The sequence below is a fragment of the Diceros bicornis genome, chromosome 33 (genome assembly GCF_020826845.1).
Source record: "Diceros bicornis minor isolate mBicDic1 chromosome 33, mDicBic1.mat.cur, whole genome shotgun sequence".
In the NCBI taxonomy this organism is placed as follows: domain Eukaryota; kingdom Metazoa; phylum Chordata; class Mammalia; order Perissodactyla; family Rhinocerotidae; genus Diceros; species Diceros bicornis.
Genome location: NC_080772.1, coordinates 19628616 through 19648314, shown reverse-complemented (window position 1 = coordinate 19648314; position 19699 = coordinate 19628616). Strand labels below are relative to the sequence as shown.

The 19699-nt window shown below is 36.5% G+C and overlaps 1 protein-coding gene across 2 annotated transcripts in view; it reads left to right on the top strand.

The window, feature by feature from the left end:
- Positions 1-19699, top strand: part of ARFGEF1 (ADP ribosylation factor guanine nucleotide exchange factor 1) — a 151630-nt gene that overhangs the window by 101152 nt on the left and 30779 nt on the right. For both annotated transcript variants that reach the window (XM_058528826.1, XM_058528825.1), the window contains exons 18-23: positions 1315-1486; positions 3821-3972; positions 9043-9171; positions 10072-10230; positions 10483-10633; positions 15687-15777. In XM_058528826.1, coding sequence (XP_058384809.1) covers positions 1315-1486; positions 3821-3972; positions 9043-9171; positions 10072-10230; positions 10483-10633; positions 15687-15777 — 854 coding nt within the window. The remainder of the gene's footprint in view (positions 1-1314; positions 1487-3820; positions 3973-9042; positions 9172-10071; positions 10231-10482; positions 10634-15686; positions 15778-19699) is intronic.

Below are 19699 nucleotides of genomic sequence, written 5' to 3'. Positions count from 1 at the left end.
AGGTATGTAGTAGGACTTTCCTATTCCGAGTACCCTTAAACAAGACAAAATGTTCCAAGGATACTTCACCCCGATCACCTAATACTCAGTTGCCGTGCTGAGTCCAAGAGAGATTGTTATCTGGTTTTAAATAAATTTTGGTCTTTTTCTTTGGTCTTATTCTTTCATCCGCTTTTATATAAAATCAGCTTTTATTTTTATTTTATTTTTTATTTATTTATTTATTTTTTTAATTTTATTTATTTATTTTTCCCCCAAAGCCCTGGTAGATAGTTGTATGTCATAGTTGCACATCCTTCTAGTTGCTGTATGTGGGACGCGGCCTCAGCATGGCCGGAGAAGCGGTGCGTCGGTGCGCACCCGGGATCCGAACCCGGGCCGCCAGTAGCGGAGCGCACGCACTTAACCGCTAAGCCACAGGGCCGGCCCTAAAATCAGCTTTTAAATCATTCGCAACACATTTATGTTCTTCTGAACTAAGCTTTGAATCTTCTTGATACTATATGTTTCCTTTTTTTTCTTTTGGTGAGGAAGATTGTCCCTGTGCTAATATCTGTGCCAGTCTTCCTCTATTTTGTATGTGGGATGCCACCACAGCATGGCTTGAGCGGTGTGTAGGTCCATGCCCAGGATCTGAACATGTGAACCCTAGGCCGCTGAAGCAGAGCACGTGAACTTAACCACTATGCCACTGGGCTGGCCCCACCATATGTTTCTAATAACTGTCATGGTCTTTTTTTAAAGACTCTGGCTAGAGCTCTTAAACTTTGGGCAAAAACAAATAATTATTCAGTCTCCCTGTTTTCGTTTTTTATGCATGTGAGGAAAATTAGCCCTGAGCTAAGATCTGTTGCCAATCCTCCTCTTTTTGCTGAGGAAGACTGGCCCTGGGCTAACATCCGTGCCCATCTTCCTCTACTTTTTATACGGGATGCCACCACAGCATTGCTTGACAAGTGGTGCATTGGTCCGCACCTGAGATCCAAACCCACGAACCCTGCGCTGCTGAAGCAGAGTGCGCAAGCTTAACTGCTACGCCACCAAGCTGGTCTCAGTCTCCCTGCTTTCTTATTACAAATTACTCACGTGCACGTCAGAGCAAGATGAAGTAGTATATGCTGGGATGGGTCTTTCTACATTGCCTTCATTTTATATGACTTCCTTTTTTTATTTTATTCCATGTTTTGTTGAATATTTTCCACTTCCTGTCCTCAAAGTATTTATGAATTCTCTTACGTGAACATTCAAATTCTTAAAATACAAGTGAATTTTTTATATTAATTTTTAGGAATTATAACGGTTTTTCATTTCTAGGTTAAAAATAAAATGACAAAGGAACAATACATTAAGATGAATAGAGGTATCAATGACAGTAAAGACCTTCCTGAAGAGTATCTATCAGCCATCTATAATGAAATAGCTGGGAAAAAGATATCAATGAAAGAAACAAAAGAACTAACAATCCCTACAAAATCGAGTAAACAAAGTAAGTATCTGAATCAATTGAATTCTGATTGTTCAGGAGGAAAATATGAGAAAAACTCTTAAAAAAGATTGTCTTTCACTTGGTTTAGAGTAAATCAAGTGTCATTTATTCAAATGAAAAGTATTATAATACTGGCATACCTTGTTTTATTGCACTTTGCAGATATTGTATTTTTTTTTATAGGATCCTCCACCAGCAAAAAGATTACGACTCACTGAAGGTTCAGATGATGGTTAGCATATTTTACCCATAAAATATTTTTTAAATAAGATATGTACATTGTTTTTTTAGACATAATGCTATTTCATACTTAATAGACTACAGTATAGTGTAAACATAACTTTTATATGCTCTGGGATACCAAAAAATTCACATGACTCACTTTATTGTGATATTTGCCTTATTGAGGTGGTCTGGACCCAAACCTGCAATATCTCTGAGGTATGCCTGTATACAGTTTGCTGAACTGATTGTATTTGTTTCCGTATTCTAAAGAAAGATAGCACTGACCGGTGATTAATGGAAAATGCTACATAATATGCGTGGATTAGTGTGCATTTAATATATATTTGTCCATTTAGCAGTTAATCTCAGCATGGATTTAGAGGTCTGAGAGATTGGTTAGGCAACCCCATGAGTCGGACTTCAGTTCCCAGTCTATTTTTTTTTGCCTCCTCATCATCTACAAACACCATATTTCCATGTTTTCATCTATTGTTACACATAAATGGGAGCTGGAAGTAGGGGTGATTCAAGGAGGTCGGGAAAGGTAGGATCATGGAGGAGCTCATGGAATTGGGAATCACTGCTTCAGATGCACCACAAATTATATCACTATAGAGTTCCTAGATCTAGCCAGCATTAGGAACCAACTGTGGGCCTGGCTCCATTCTAGACAATCTGTACATGTAAACAGTGGTGGTTAAATTAGAGCTAAACTCTGACTGCAGGAATGAGGTGATGGTAGTGGCTCAAGAATGTAACAGTGATATGGAAAGAGGACTCCTGCCTTTTTGAGCACTTCCACTTGGAAATGTAATCTCAGGCTTTACCCAACAAAACAGATTGCAGTAGCAAAATTCTAGTGACAGTAGCAGAATTCTGTTGCTATTCTATGGACAAAAGCAAAAAGGCCTGTGTGATATGTATATCTTTAGAAGTTGATGAAGAATTATAAGATGAGAGCCAGGGGCTAGGGAGATAATGTTAGAAGGAATAGCAGAGTATAGCTGGCCTTATCTTTTGGAATAATACAGGGAATGATTCTAAGGAGCTTTAGTAAGTTCTCCCTCTTTTTATGGATGAGGATACTGAAGTCCAGAGAGGTTAAAAAACTTAGAATCATAGAATCTATGAGCTGAGTATAGTGTAAAAACTTTTATTAAATCTCTGCATTAAAAACCCAAAGAGTGGCAAAGCCAAATCTCGAACTAGGCGTCCTTGGCTTATTGTAGTCCAGTACCAATCAGCAGTTTACTTGGTAGTTATTTTCAGCATTTTTGCTTATAACATTGTTAAGTGTATTGATCAAGAGTTAGTTTTCACACCTAAGTAAATGCCAATTCTCTGATTCAATTTTCCTCCTCATACGCATATTATAACATCTTCATATCCTTCTTTCTCTGGTCTATTTTGTATATGGTGATAGGAAATCAATGAAAAGCTGGATATGGGAAGGAGATGGTGGTGTGGTGAAATACTAAGATCATCCTGGAGTGTTAGGGCTACTGTGTTCTTGTTAATTCAGGAGATGCCATTCAAGCATGTGTCATATAAGGATGCTGTTGCCTTTTATCTCTCTTCTCCTGCTCTCTCATCCCATATTTGAGTTGTTTCCGTAATACTTGCATTGTGACAGATTTGTACCTACTCTCTTCCCTCTCCATAGGTTTTCTGCTTATCCCTAACTCTTAGGATTTTTTTTTTATTTTTGAGGTGAAATTTGTATAACATAACATTAACCATTTTGAAGTGAACGATTCCCTGGCATTTAGTATATTCACAGTGTTGTGCAGCCACCACCTGTATCTAGTTCCAAAACATTTTTATCACCCCAAAATAAAACCCTGTATCCATTAAGCAGTTACTTCACATTCTCTCCCTCTCCCCAACCCCTGGCTACCACCACCAGTCTGCTTTTTGTTTCTATGGATTTACATACTCTAGATATTTCATATAAATGAAATCATATATTATGTGACCTTTTGTATCTGGCTTCCTAGGACTATTTTTAATTAGTATTAATTTGTGGTATTTATTATTTTATAGTAAAACATCAAAATAACATTTTTAAGTGTTTTATATTTTAAATGCTAATAGTGTTTGCTGTTTCAGATGTAGCCAGTGAAAAACAAAGAAGACTTCTGTATAACTTAGAAATGGAACAGATGGCCAAGACAGCTAAAGCACTCATGGAGGCCGTGAGCCATGTTCAGGCACCTTTTACAAGTGCAACACATTTGGAGCATGTGAGACCCATGTTTAAGGTAGGAGTTACTAATAACTTTTGGTTGCATTATACATTTACATATAATTTTGTTCAGCATATTTTTTTTCTTTTTTTTGGTTGAGGAAGGTTAGCTCTGAGCTAACATCTCCTGCCAGTCTTCCTTTTTTGTTGTTGTTGTTGAGGAAGATTAGCCCTGAGCTAACATCTGATGCCAATCCTCCTGTTTTTGCTGAGGAAGACTGGCCCTAGGCTAACATCCGTGCCCATCTTCCTCTACTTTATATGGGATGTTGCCGCCGCATGGCTTGACAAGTGGTACGTTGGTCTGCGCCCAGGAACCGAACCTGCAAACCCCGGGCCACCGAAGCAGGGCGCGTGAACTTAACTGCTACGCCACCGGGCTGGCCCCGTGTCCCTCTATTTTTTTATAGGTGAGTCGCCACCACAGCATGGCTGACAAGTGGTGTTAGGTCCACGCCCAAGATCTGAACCCGTGAACCTGGGCCACCAAAGCGGAGCACGCTGAACTTAACCACTATGCCACGGGGCTGGCCCCCCATTATATTTTTAAGTTAAGGAAATACAGTGATATAGCCCATTAACGTAGACCCAAAAGCAAAAGCCATGTTTTATAGGACGTAGCAAATATAGATTTTCTCTTAAAGAGAATGAGAAAAATTATGCACTATTAGCAATTAACAGGTGTGTGATCTTAAGAATTAAGAATAGAAAGATTTCAGGGGCCTGCCTGGTGGTGCAGCAGTTAGGTTCGCGCATTCTGCTGCGGTGGCCTGGGGTTCGCAGGTTTGGATCCCAGGCGCACACCAACACACTGCTTGTCAAGCCATGCTGTGGCGGTGTCCCATATAAAGTAGAGGAAGGTGGGCATGGATGTTAGCCCAGAACCAATCTTCCTCAGCAAAAAAGAGGAGGATTGGGGCCGGCCCAGTGGCTTAGTGGTTAAGTGCGCACGCTCCGCTGCTGGCAGCCTGGGTTCGGATCCCGGGTGCACAGCGACGCACCGCTTCTCCCGCCATGCTGAGGCCGCGTCCCACATACAGCAACTAGAAGGATGTGCAGCTATGACATACAACTATCTACTGGGGCTTTGGGGGGAAAAAAAAAAAGAAAATTAAAACATGCCAAGTAAAAGCCAGACACAAAGACCACATATTAAAAAAAAAAAAAAAAAAAAAGAGGAGGATTGGCCTCGGATGTTAGCTCAGGGCTGATCTTCCTCACAAAAAAAAAAAAAAATAGATTTCAGAGAATGATCTTTAATCCTTGGCCTGATTTTCTCTAAATGAATACTATTTAAACCTTTGGAGTTACCTGAAATTTCAAAGTGATCTTGAGCTTGCTCTCTTTAGTGCTTCTGGCCCAGGAACTAAATAAGGGTTCTGAGTATGCCTAGAGCCCAGAAAGTAGAGTAAGGAACAAAAGGGAGCATTATTTATGGTTATAGGTTGATCTAGGAAGAGTGATATAGTAGTCCTCCCTTATCCACAGTTTTGCTTTGCGTGGTTTCAGTTACCTGCAGTCAACTGTGGTGTGAAAATATTAAATGGAAAATTCCAGAAATAAACAATTTGTGAGTTCTAAATTGCACGCAGTTCTGAGTAGTGTGATGAAATCCCGCCCCGACCCACTCTGTCCTGCCTGAGACATGGGAATCATCCCTTTGTCCAGTGTATCCATGCTGTATACGTTACCCACCCATTAGTCACTTAGCAGCCTTCTCAGTGATCGGATCGACTGTTGTGGTATCACAGTGCTGCTGTTCAAGTAACCCTTATTTTAATTAATAATGGCCCCAAAGTGCAAGAGTAGTGATGCTGGCAATTTGGATATGCCTAAGAGAAGCCGTAAAGTGCTTCAAGGGGAAAGTTCTTGACTTAATAAGGAAAGAAAGAGTGAAAAGGTCAAAGTTCTTGACTTAATAAGGAAAGAAAAAAAATCATATGCTGAGGTTGCTAAGATCTACAATAAGAATCAGTCTTTTATCTGTGAAATTGTGAAGGAGGAAAAGGAAAGTCTTGCTAGTTTTGCTGTCGCACCTCAAATATATATGTATAGGAGAAAACATAGTATATATAGGGTTCATTATTATTTGCGGTTTCAGGCATCTGCTAGGGGTCTTGGAACATATCCCCTGTGGATAAGGGGAGACTTTTGTACTTACTGGTTCTTTAAAATTTGATTTTCTAGTCCTTCCTATTCTTTTTTTCTACCCTTTCTCCAAATTCTGGAATGAGTAAGCAGTGCATCGTAAGGATTGTAGGCAAGCGGAGGACAGTCTAGTCACGTTTGAGAAGGGAAAATGGGTAAAGTACATTCCAGTTGTGAGACAGTGTGTTAAGGGTAAAATGGTCTGTGGAGGCTGAAGATCTTAATTTGAGTTATCCTTCACACATTAACTGCACGTGTGTATGGGTAGTAAAAGATGACCGCAGAATTTCTGTGCTCTCTTTTTAGCTCTAAAATTTTATAATTACTTCTCCTCATACTTCAAGATCTGTGTGATAATGATTTTCCTAAAAGTTGGTGAAGAATTATAGGATGAGAGTGGGGGAGCTAGGGAAATAATGTTAGAAGGAATAGTGCAGTATAACTGGCCTTGTCTTTTGGAATAATATAGAAAATGATGTTGAAATATAAGAAACACTTTCTATTATGAAATAAATTTTATAAAGCAGCTTTTTGTTTTGTTTTCAATAATCTTATACCCTTATTTTCTTTTTCTTCTCAAATATTTTTGTAGTGGGGAGGCGGAGAATGAAAAAAACAATAATAGGGAACCAGACATAATTCTGCCACTCAGAAAAAACTTCTTTTGATATGTTGATATACTACTTTTTTATCTTAAACAGTTGTGATCATACTATAGAAAGAATTTTGTATCTTGCTGTTTCTCACATAAGGATTTCCCCATATAATTAAAAATTCTTCATAAGTAGCTTTTATGATATAGTCTCTGGTTTATAGTTTATTTAAATATCTTCTAAGCTAGACTTAGGAATCTTTCTCCTTACTGCCATTTCTATTGCCATTTCCCTCTCCAGGCACCCTCATTTCTATTATTACTGTAGTGTCCTCCTAACTGACATCTTTATGACTGCTTTTGTGCTCCTCTTATCCATGTGCAGAGACCAGAGTGATCATTTTAAAATACAAAATGAAATGTCACCCTCTTCCTTAAGGCCCTTCGCTGCCTTTGCATGATACTGTAGGGTATCATGAGAGTCTGTAGGGTCTGTAGACCTTCTGTTGTCTGGCTCTCCCTGCCTCTCCAACCTCATCGCTGGATTTCTGCAGTCACACTAGCATTCTTTCAGTTTCTAGAATGTCCTAAATTATTTTCTCTGCAGAGCGTTCTTACGAGCTGTGTCCTTTGTCTAGAATGTTCTTTCCTTCTTTGCCTGATTGGGTTGCACTTTGAATGATAACTTCTCAGAGTTCTGCCCTGACCCCTCTAAACCAAATTAGGTCCTTTTTTATAACATGCTACGTTTTTCCTTCGTTGTATTTATAACAATTTGTATTTATACATTTATTTATTTTACAATTTAATATCTATCTCTGTACTAGACTTTTAGCTCCATGAAGCAAGGGACTACGTCTGTTCTGTTCACTTTTCCCAATATCTAGCACAATTCCTGGCTTGTAGTAAGTGCTCAATAAACAAATATTGACTGGGTAAAGGAATGAGTGAGAGATTCCTAGAATGTGATATAATATTAAAGGATATAAACCTTATTAAGAATTTTTTTACATGTGGCCAAATTGTATTCTACAAAAGTTGAAACAGTTAGGAGTAGACAATTTCACTGTCCCCCAGATATTATTTAGGTCTAATTTGATAGGAGAAATTGTTGCCTTTAATTCCTAATGGAATTAAACGTTTTTTCGCTGGCTTAAGAACCATTTATACTTCCAGTTTTATAAAATATTACACAGGTTTCCAAATAGATGTGCCATTTCTTAGAATGTATAATTTATTGCTTTCATGTGGTACTTTGTATTTTAAAAGTACTGTACTTCATATGCTTCCCACAGCATCTCTAGTGGTGGTACAGGTATTAAAGAGGAAATGTGAGGTTCAGAGAGATTAAATAAATGACAAAGTTAGGACTAAACATTAGGTACTGTGGCTTATGTGCCTTTTTTTTAGGGATTATAAACTTTTACTTCTAAACTTTCTGATGTTACAAGCAAAGCTTTGGGTAATTCTGTTTTCCTTAATAACGATGAAAACTTTTTAGATCTTTTAAAATTTTCAGTTGTCATTTCTGTAGCACACTGGTATAAACATTTCTCATCTGTATGGATATATAGTTGTGCTTCATCATGACTTACTAAAAGCAGCAAATACTCTTGCATCAGACATTTCAAAGTTACACACACACACACGCACACACTGATATACACGTTTTGATATTAGGATTTTCAGTAGTCTAAATGTAACTCTTTTTGTTTTACATTACAGTATCACTAGGTATTTAGTTTTGATAGTAAAATTTAGTGTTTGTTGGCTTTCATAGTCTGTAATGAAGAAGTGTTTTACTGAACTATATTTTTAAAGTCTTGTCCAACTGGGAACCGGAGATATCACTGATGTCTCAATGTAAAATATTTGACTACAAAACAAATAAGGCTAAAGGATCCCTAGGGAGCAGGCTTAAGGAAAAGAGAACAATGTGATTGTTGCAAGTAGGAAAATGACTGAAAGGATTTTCTTGGAAATAAAAAGTCCGTGAAATATTGCAAGGGGCAAAGCTTACAGAGAGATGAGTTCTGAAGCCAGGGGTAAAACTAATATCATTTATGAATACTGACTATTCCCATTTTTTATTGATGTGAATAATTTATAGATGCTGTGCTTAAAATATGCCTAGGGTCCTCTACTGAATTTATATTCTTGCTCTCCCTCTTAAGCCTAGGAAGAAAGCTTTCCAAATAACTATGCCAAGAAACTCGTTGCTTTTTTTCAGAATTTCCTCAAATCTTTTATTGTTTGAAAGCTTTGAGAAATATTAATGTAGTATTATTGTGAAATTTAATTATCACTTGATGTCCATGATATGTTTTAAATTTTTAATTTTACTAGTTGGCTTGGACACCCTTTCTGGCTGCATTCAGTGTGGGTCTACAAGATTGTGATGATACTGAAGTAGCCTCTCTTTGCCTGGAAGGTATAAGATGTGCAATCAGAATTGCATGCATTTTCAGCATTCAGGTAACAAAGAATTTTGCCTTTGTAGCCAGTGTGGAAAATGTAAATTACTTATGCCATTACTATAGTTTAGATTATTTTTTTATGTCTGGCTTATTAAGAACTAATTTCAAGTTTATGATGGAATTTAAATGAGCCTTAATGTTTAAGTTTCCAGGAAGTTATGACAGGAGTAGTTCTATACTGATGTGTCTAAAATTCATCATCATAACTTTGGTTTGCGTTTTTTTTCTCTGTAGAATATTAGCTACATACAAAGTTTCCAACACTTTGAATTCCTATATGTTAATTTGAATATCTTGTTGAAATATGTTGCATGTTCATATTTATTGAATCATATTATATATTTTTTTCATATTTTATATATCTCACTTTATAACTTTACCTGAGCCTAAAAACAGATTAAGAGAACCAAGTATCTGGTACATAATTTTCATGAAGACAGTCCCTTCTTATAATTTTTATGCTTTGTTTGGTAATAAATTTTAACTGAAGCTTGCTTGATTTCTTTTTTAAAACCCATTTCACATTTAATTATGAATGTTATGGCTTAAAAAGCACAATCTAGCTGTAGAGAAAAAATGAGCAAATTTATAAATCAGGTTTCTGCTAGTCTACACAGTACTTGAAACATAAGTGCTCAATGAATTTTTTTTACTATATGCATTCATTTGTTATCACTAAAATCTTATCTTGATTTGACACCTCCATTGGCTTTGGATTTTAGAAATTCATCCTTTGCTGCTTTATTTATCATCTTAAAATTTTAAAAAACTGTAGTTTGAGGTGTTGTATGTAATTCATGACTTGTCAGTTAAAAACTTACTAAACAAGCAAGCAGAGATTTAGAGATCACTCTATTGTGTTTACAACCGTGTTTATATACTTTTCTCTTTTTCATAGCTGGAAAGAGATGCATATGTCCAGGCGCTAGCACGATTTACCTTACTTACAGTGAGTTCTGGTATTACTGAAATGAAACAGAAGAACATTGACACAATAAAAACACTTATCACAGTGGCTCATACAGATGGAAATTATTTAGGAAATTCATGGCATGAGGTATAAGCACTTTCTTTATTTTCAACTTTGCAATTTGGTTTATAAAATGAGCTAATGCTAAGTATTCTATCACCGATACGTTTAAGTGTTTGGAAGAAAATTCATTTAGTACATTCAGAATAAGTACGTTTAGCTTTTTATATATAATGATTTATAATGTAGCCTATGTTTAAATCCTGGCTGCATACTTTTAAATATTTTTGTGAACATTTCTAACATGGAATTAAACATTTTTTTCCTTTCGTAATTAAGATTCTGAAGTGCATCAGCCAGCTGGAGCTTGCACAACTTATAGGAACTGGAGTGAAACCTCGATACATTTCTGGAACAGTGAGAGGTAGAGAAGGATCTCTAACTGGAACAAAAGATCAGGCTCCTGATGAATTTGTGGGTCTGGGGCTGGGTAAGAATTTTTTAAATTATTTTTATAAAGTATCAAAAATTGGGGCCGGCCTGGTGCCGCAAGGGTTAAGTGCATGCACTGTGCTGAGGTGGCCCGGGGTTCGCTGGTTTGGATCCCGGGCGCGCACCATCGCACTGCTTGGCAAGCCATGCTGTGGCGGTGTCCCATATAAAGTGGAGGAAGTTGGGCATGGATGTTAGCCCAGGGCCGGTCTTCCTCAACAAAAAGAGGAGGATTGGCAGATATTAGCTCAGGGCTGATCTCCTCACCACAAAAAAAAAAAAAAAAAAAGTATCAAAAATTGTTTTTAACTTGCTCAATATAAGTAATTTTATTATAGCGATGAAATATAATTAGAGGGATATGATAAAATGCCTTTTGGCTAAGCTTATGAGGAAAAGCACAGGTGGCTATGTAGAGAGCTAACTCTTTTTTACCTGGTCTAGTTTGCAGCATTAAAAGACCCTTAGTCTTAATCTCGTAGTTGGGAGTGAGAGAAGGGTGTAGTATAAAATTACCTGCTTTTAAGACTAAACAAGTAACTTAAATGAGTGAAGGCTTCTACAAGGTGATAAATAGTTGGGGCAACTGGAGAAAGCATTCATATTCAGATTTTTTAAAGGCGCTGTGCAGACCTAACCAAACTCTTCTGCCAATATGGAAACTTTGCCATGGTTCCCCATGTGCTCAGTGTGGCCAGGAACTTCCAGATATTTAACCCAACAGAACAAAGGAAAAAATTAGCGAAAATGGATACAGAATAACCAAAGACAATACATTTTTAGTCATCAAAGGAAAGAGTACCACCAGGGAAGAAGTAAAGTTTAGACTGACTTTGACTTTGAGTACTGTACTTCTGGGTTTGAATTCTTATGTGTTTATTCCTTACTGTGTGCAAGTTATTTTAACTCTCTGAGCTTCAGTTTTCTCTTTTGCAAACTAATGGTGATCTACTTACAGAGTTGTTAGGATTAAATAAGAATATATATAAATGGACTTAGTACAGTGGCTGGTATATTAATGGAGTCTGGATTAGTCTCTATCCATCTTTACCCCACTTCCAACTAAGAAATCTAGAAACATGACTTAGAGCAGAAGGGAATACGTCTGAGATTTAGGAATATTTATCTTTTAAAAACTTTGTACTGTAACATTATATTTCTGGACATTTTCTATTTTTTTATCTTTTAGTGATTTTTCTGTTGTTGCTTGCAGTAAAAATTTTTAGGAAATCCAAAAGAATTTTCAAGCTTGAAAAATGATCTATAGGGAAAGAAGTAAAGACCAGGACCATGTTGTGGCTTCAGGTTGGACTGGGGCCAGTTAAGTTCCCAGTGGTAATCCAGCTGGCAGCCAGCAGTGCAGTCTGTACCTCAGTTATATTTTAGATGCTATGGTTCTGGGAGGTGCAGGTGTAGACCTAATAACTTGGTAACCCAGCAGCAGGATTTAGAGCTGCCTGAGTACCTGCACAGTGACTTATGCAACCTGGAAATCTGACTCGGAACATTAGAACTATAGTTACTCCAGAAGGTAACATGAGATACAGATGAGAAAATTTACAGGCAAGTGAAATGAATGGGCATTGATAGCTTCTGAAAGACTTTTTTTTTTTTTTTTTAAAGGCTTAGGGAGTGTGGGAGGGCCAAAAGAATGACAGGTGCAAATTGCCAAGGCTCAGTTTTGGCAAGTAACAAAAGTAGGTTACACTAAAAATAAAACACCAGTGGAATGTTTTCTCTTTTAAAAGTTTTAGTCAGACGAGAAATAATGATACTTGTTGATAATGTTTACTAGTATACTTGAAAGTGAATTAAAATTAATTCCATCACTGTGCTACTTAGGTTGCAAGGATGTGAGATGACCGGCCTTCTCCCTTCAGCAAAAGGGAATTTACATAAAAATAGACACATTTTGGATCTGGAAATGAAACAGAATTTCAGGCTTCCAAGCCACTTACACGACCAGCCATAGTCTTCCACCTCTCTTTCATCTAGGCTGTCTCGTATGTCATCTGCTTCTCTTTTTGGCCTGCTCCATTCTCCACTCACTCCTGATTGATCAGGTCTCTCATTTTTGAGTCTACATCCTAAAGGGAGCCAGTCTGATGACTTGGCCCCTGTTGGGCAGAGCCCTCCCTTCAGGCCATCTCATTGGTTACCAACTAGCCCAATGTGGCAGATGTCCGCCCTTGTCCATCTGTGCCCTGTCATCTACTTAGACGACAGATGCTTTCTTCAGCAGGATGCTGTAGTCAGAATTTAAGCTAGAAGAGGATGTGGTACAGATAATCGAGCTGGTCTGGTCTGTCTGTATATATATATATATATATATATATATAACACACAGATATATATATATATATATATACATATATATATATATATATATCCGCTGCTGGCGGCCCGCATTCGGACCGCGGGCGCGCACCGATGTACCGCTTCTCCGGCCATGCTGAGGCCGCGTCCCACATACAGCAACTAGAAGGATGTGCAACTATGACATACAACTATCTACTGGGGCTTTGGGGGAAAAAAATAAATAAATAAATAAAATTAAAAAAAAAATAGGGCTGAGTATATATTTATCTGACTTTCTGAGTGATATGATACAAGTCTGTACTTTCACTTTTCGGAAACATGGAACTTTAGTTATTTATATATATATAGCATGAGATTATTAGATTTGAACTATATGCATACTGTTCTTTTAAGGTATATATTAAAGGTTAGAAATTCAGTGGTTTGGTCATGTAAATCTTAAGTGAATATTCACAACACCTACATCTTTGTTCTTAGTTAACCTAAATATTTGTGCTTTTGAGTAATTTTTTTGGTAAAACTGAAGTTATTTTATTATGTTACACTGTCATACAGATCTTTGAAAGATTTCACATATTTGTGAACTAGGTTCTTCGGATTGCTAAATGTTTTATATATTCTTTGATTCCTCTAAATATGTTTATTATTAATGATTAAAAATTAGTATATTTAAATATAAAGGGTATAGAGAGCTCTATAAGAAGGACATTCAGTTGATACTCAAAGACAGTTATGTGGTGATTATCGTTATTTTTCTCATAGATTTTTCTTCATTAAATTCCTATAATGCGCTACGCAGTTCAAGTGTTGATTGACATTCTTTCCCTACCACCTCAACTCTCTGTCATTTATTTCAGGCTTTCATCCATGTTCAGTTGTATCATAGAAATAGACTCTTAATTTCTCTCCCAGGCTCCAGTATGTCTTCCTGTTGTACTGTGTTCTCCAAATAATGCCAGAATTATTTTTCAGAAAATAGTTTGGATCGTGTCAGTCTTCTAAAAGGTCTAATGGTTTTCAAAAGTGGTACATTAAACATGACAGTCAGGATTCTTCACATTCTGTTTCTAGTCTGTCTTTTCAGCTTCATCTAATACTGCTGTTCTCTCCCTTCTTCCTTGTCCCTTGCCAAATCCTCCATTGTGGCGACACCCAAGTGTGTTAAAGCATGATGTTCACTTGCGTACTTCCATTACTTTGTGTGTGCTGCTCCTTCTACCTGAATTACTTTTCTTTCTTCCTCCTTTCCCACATGACTATCCTTCTAGTTCCAACTTGAATTAATACTTTATCATATGTGAAGACTTCCAAGAGCTGGCAGCCCCCTGTTGTCCCTTCCCCTATCAAAATTAGTTGTGTTTAGCAAAACTTTTCTTATATGTAGTTAGTTCATTTCAGCCATGAAGTAATCATTACATTTTATTAAAGTTGATTGTGAGTCTGTCTCTACTGGTAAATTATTAACTCTGTGGGGATAGGGATCACATATTTTTCATGTTGTTCAGTTTCTGGAATAGAATTTGCCTTCAACTGGTTTAAATAACATCCTCTATTATGTTTACATTCATAAGGGCATTTATTGAGTGTCCACTCAATCGAGTCAACAAGTATTTGTTGAGCATCTGCTTTGGACTTAATATTGAGTAGGGTAGAGGAATACAAAAATATATGTGTGACTTGGTTCCTAACCTTAGGGAACTTTTTATCTGGCTGAGAAGGCAACATTAGCACACCTAAAGTAATGTATATGAAACTGCATGAAAAAAATTCTGATTTGAGTAGTACTTACTTAAGTAAACGCTTAGTTCAGTGGAAGATGAGAACAATGGAGAGGAATCCTTCAAACTGGGTCTTGGTAAATAAGTTTTAGATAGTTAAGGGATAGCCTGAAAAGAGGCACATATTGGCTAGAATGTTGGAGGGAACTGCCTTAAATGCTAGGCTAAAAAGTTTATACTTTATCCTGAAAGTAAGAGTAAGCAAAATGAACGTGATGATTTAGGAAAATTAATCTGGCAGGAGAATGAATGAGAGATTGAAGAGGGGAAACATAGCAGCAGGGAAAGCAGTCAGGAAACTGTTTCAGTAATCTGGGCCTGAAATGGTAAGGATCTAAACTGAATAGGAATGAAAGATATGAAAAACAGGTCAAAAGAAAGATTTAGTGACTAGTGGAAGAGGGGAAAGATATCAAAGATGATTGTAAGATTAAGAGTTTGAAAACTGGAGTAATTGCTCTGCTGTCCAACACATGGAACCACTCTTTTGGGGGAAAAGAAATAAGAGAATGTTAGAACATACAAGGTAGAATTTCCAGTAAGCATTTGTAAACGGGACTGGAGATTAAGTGACAGGGAAGACCTAATTATATGGAATTGGGAATCAAGAAGGTATCGTTGAAACTGGAGTTAGTGCTATGTTTCTTAAACATTAAGGAAAAGTATGTCTAATGTCATTAATTTTGTGATCTAAATTCTCAGTGCCCCTAATTTGTGCAATCTTTGCAAATACAGTTTGTGTCTTGATAACTATGTCTGTTGCACCACTTAGTATGGCTCATTAAGCGCATTTGGCCTTGATAAAGGTCACTGATGCCAAAAGAATCGTTCACCCAAAGCTTTATTTCTTTCATTAGGAAACTAATTGATTTCAGAAATCTGTTTTAGATCTGTAAGTGTATTCTTCCACTGAATTATTTTCAAACTGAAACGACTCTCTTTTCTGTGTGGTAGTTGGAGGAAATGTGGACTGGAAGCAGATAGCAAGTATTCAGGAATCCATTGGAGAAACCAGTTCTCAAAGTGTTGTTGTTGCTGTAGATAGGTAGGTATTCATTTTATTCCCTTTTCAGATGAATACTATTTTAATTCTGTAGCATTTAGATACATTTTCCTCAGTAGTAAAAAAAAAAAAAAATTATTGCCAAAATAACTTCCTTACTATACTGTGTGATATGCTGTGATTTAGATGATAAGGTACCTATAATTTTGCTTTTTAGATCATAGAATATGGAAGGAGCTAAACAGTATAAAAATTTAAGTTACAGTAGATATTAATGGGCATTTGAAATGGTAACCTTGATGAAAAAGAACACAAATGTTTTATTTCCTTTACAGAAAACTTATTCCCCTTTTATCTGTCTTTGAAAATAGAGGATAATTTGTCTTTCTGAGTTCATGATATAGGACTGCATGATGGGTAAACTGAAGGGATTTCCTGGCAATTCTCATTATAAGCTTCTTTGGAAAGGCCTTTAGAATTTGTATATTATATACATTACCAGGTATTTCTCATTTTTAGTTTGTTTTCTAGAAGAAAACCTATACTATGGTTTATTTTACTATGTAATATTTAGTTTATTTCAGATTTTAAAAATTCCCAGTGTGTCGAACAATATCTAGTGTTCTTTTGAAGGTTAGCTTTTTTTCATATGAATGCCCAAATAATTGAAACTTAACAGTTTACATCACTGACTGTTTTTTTTACCACTTCTGATGGAAACTTTCAAAAGTATAGTGTAATCTTTTCTTGGTGCTTGGAGAGTCATGCTGATCCATTATTTTACTTTGCTTCAGATAAAACTTTTTGCTCTAAGTACAGACAGAACTAGAGTGTTCAGTGGCCACTGACCCTGGAAATACTCCCTGGCACTTTTTCCTTGAAAGGAATTCCTAATGTCCACTTGCAGTCCTTTTTTTTCCTCTCTCTTTTTTTTTTTTTGTTAGAGGAAGGAGGTCATTTGCCTTTTTCTTGTGAAGGTTGAAGATCGTGTGTGATCTTATACCTACTATATAACTTGAAGTCTTTCCATGTGCTTGGCACATTTCAAACTGCTTTACATGTATTACTTCACTTAATCCTTTCAGTAGCCTCGAGATGGGTATTATTGTCCTCAATTTATAAATGAGGAAACTTGGGGTGACTAAATAACTTGCTCATGCCCCCAACTAGGCTAATCTTGTCTTGATTATTGCAATAACCATTTCATTCATGGAGAATTTTGAGGAATGGCGCCAGAACGTGCACTCAGGCAGCATACCTCTGAGGGTGCACTCTTAACCTCTCCATTTTATGCCTGCATGTACAACTCCAGAGCAGTGTAATGTCTGCCCTTCCGCTACCAGGGTAGCTTTCTTCCAAAAGATTTTCTTGCCTTCCAGAAAATCATCTTCACTATCATTATGAGAATCTATTGAGGCAATCTATCAACATTTTACCTACTATTTCTGTTTCCTATATATTTCTTTATGTAAATATACTTTATATGACCATACCCAGGTCTAATTTATCCAGCAATCCAGTGTTAGTTATGGGGAGACATGTCACTCATTTGAACAAATGATATGCCTTTCTGTTTTAAAAATTTATGCCATTTCGGAGGAGTCTTAGCACAAATTCTATTAGTACTTTGTCGTCTCAAATTCATCACCACCAGATACTTCTACAAACATAAATCCAATGTACAATTTTATACAAAACCTCAATATTTAAATTTTTGCTTATAGTGAAAGAATTAAAAGTTATGTCTTGGATTTATTACAAGATTATATTATTCTTGTGTGGTGTGTTTCACTTTCTCATTAAATGTTTTTCTGAATTCCTTTCTGAATATCTGAGTTTATTTTCATGTGTAATATTCTAGTCCGTAAGCTAACTCAGTGATAACCCTGGTATTCAAGGCAGTGGTGAGAATATTGTCAGGCATCATCCTGGAAAGTTCTATACTTGTCCAGCAAAAAAGTTATGTTGCTGTCCTTAGGCCTATTGTTCTGAATAATCTGTTATGACAAGTTATAGGAACTAAACATGAAAAATAATTCTTTGCTTAATTATTTATAGCTTCTGTTTCTTAACAGAAAAAATGTGATTCTATTAAAAATTTTAAGAAGATAAAGTTTTATAATTATCTGTACATTTCTATTAGGAATCCTAACCATTAGAATTTAGGAGAATATCGGGCACTTCAGTCTTGAGAACCTGATCCTCTAGGATTTGCCAGGGTAGAATTTGCTAGGCATTGCTAAACCACACTAATTTCATAAGTATTACTGAACTGTGCAGGGATAGATTTTGTCTAGGAATGATTTACCTCTAAAAGTTGAAAAATAGTTGCTTAGCACCATAGTTTTGTTTTAGTGCTGTTTTTTAGACACACCAGATCTGGCTTTATACTGGCCCATCTCGTGCTTGGGCACATTCACATGTCAGAAAAAACGTACAGCTCATCCCCAACTGCATTTGCTCATAAATATCTTTCAGTTAGGTCTCAGAAGTAAATGTTACCTCTGATACTATCACTGTGAAAACTTTTTACATATACAGTAATTTAGTCTGTCTGTGTGTTGCATACAGTTTAAAGTTTACTGGATCCAGAATCTACAAGTTTTGTCAACCTTTTTATTTTTTTGTATTACTGCATTGCTCTTATAATGCGGATGAAGCAGCAATCTATCATTTTTTTTTTTCCTTCTCATGCTTCTATCCTGTGCTTTTCATACAGGGGATGTAGAATCCATTTCATAGACTAATTTTGTGAAACATAGCTCTGTTCTCCTGCCTTAGTATACTAAGGCTTAAGTTTAAATGCTTCCACAGACTACTGTGCTCTACCATATGGCTTATGTTTGGTGGAGCATTACTAGAAATACAGTGACCCCTCAGAGGCTACCAAAGTGAGTAGGAATTTGAATGCCCTTTCCCAGGATGCATGCTCACCATACCTCCACTGTCACCCTTAGTCTACAGAACCCGTCTGATTGCTGATGATACTTCTCTGACCTTGTTGCCTTTGTTCTCCATCATTTCACTGGCTTCAGAGAATTTATTGCTTCTTTCCCCTGTAGTTACATAAAATCTCCATCTCTTCTTCTGCTCTTTGTCCATTCTCCTCTGTGCCATTTGCTTCTTTTTCAGCTAAAAAAAAAATTTTTTTGTTCTTTTGTTCCTTTTGCTGTTGCTTCTCCTATACTGTTAGTTTCAACTCTGTTTGTGGTATGGTTTTTTTTAGATCCATTGCATCCCATGAAAATACCTCTAGATTGAGAAATCAGATTTATGGTGCAATCTGGCAGTTTTCATTTTTGTTTATGTGAGAGTTTTGTAAGCATTGTATATTTTTAATTTCTGGATCCAATCTAACCACTGGATTAAATGGGGTCTTATTATTATTGTCTTTTCCCCCAGATTATATTTTCAGCCAGATCTTTGAATTGTTGTTTTGTTCTACTGACAAGAGCAATATAGGAAATCTCCAGATATTCCTTTAGCAGAAGATCATATTCTGATGAGTTACCATATGGTCAATTTTCAAGCTGTTTTTCCTCTCTTATTTTTGGTACTCATTGCCAGGACAACCTGACAGACATTCAAGGGCACTGAGGTTAAAAACATCATACTATACGCAGAACATTTAGATTGTGGTAGTAACAAGAAACTAGAATATGTTTTAAGTGTTTAAATTATGTTTTGCTCAGGTAAGTGTGAGGCAGTGTAGCAAAGTGGTTAAGAAGGTGGACTGTGGAGTCTGCCTGTCCTGGTTTAAATCTTGGCTCTAGCACTTACTAGTTCTGTGACTTTGAAGAAGTTATTAAATATCTTTCTGCTTCAGTTTCTATGTTTATAAAATTTGGAGTATAATACTACAGGCATACTTTGTTTTAGTGAGCATTGCTTTATTACGCTCCACAGATAATTAGATTTTTTACAAGTTGAAGGTTTGTGACAACCCTGCATCGAGCAAGTTTCT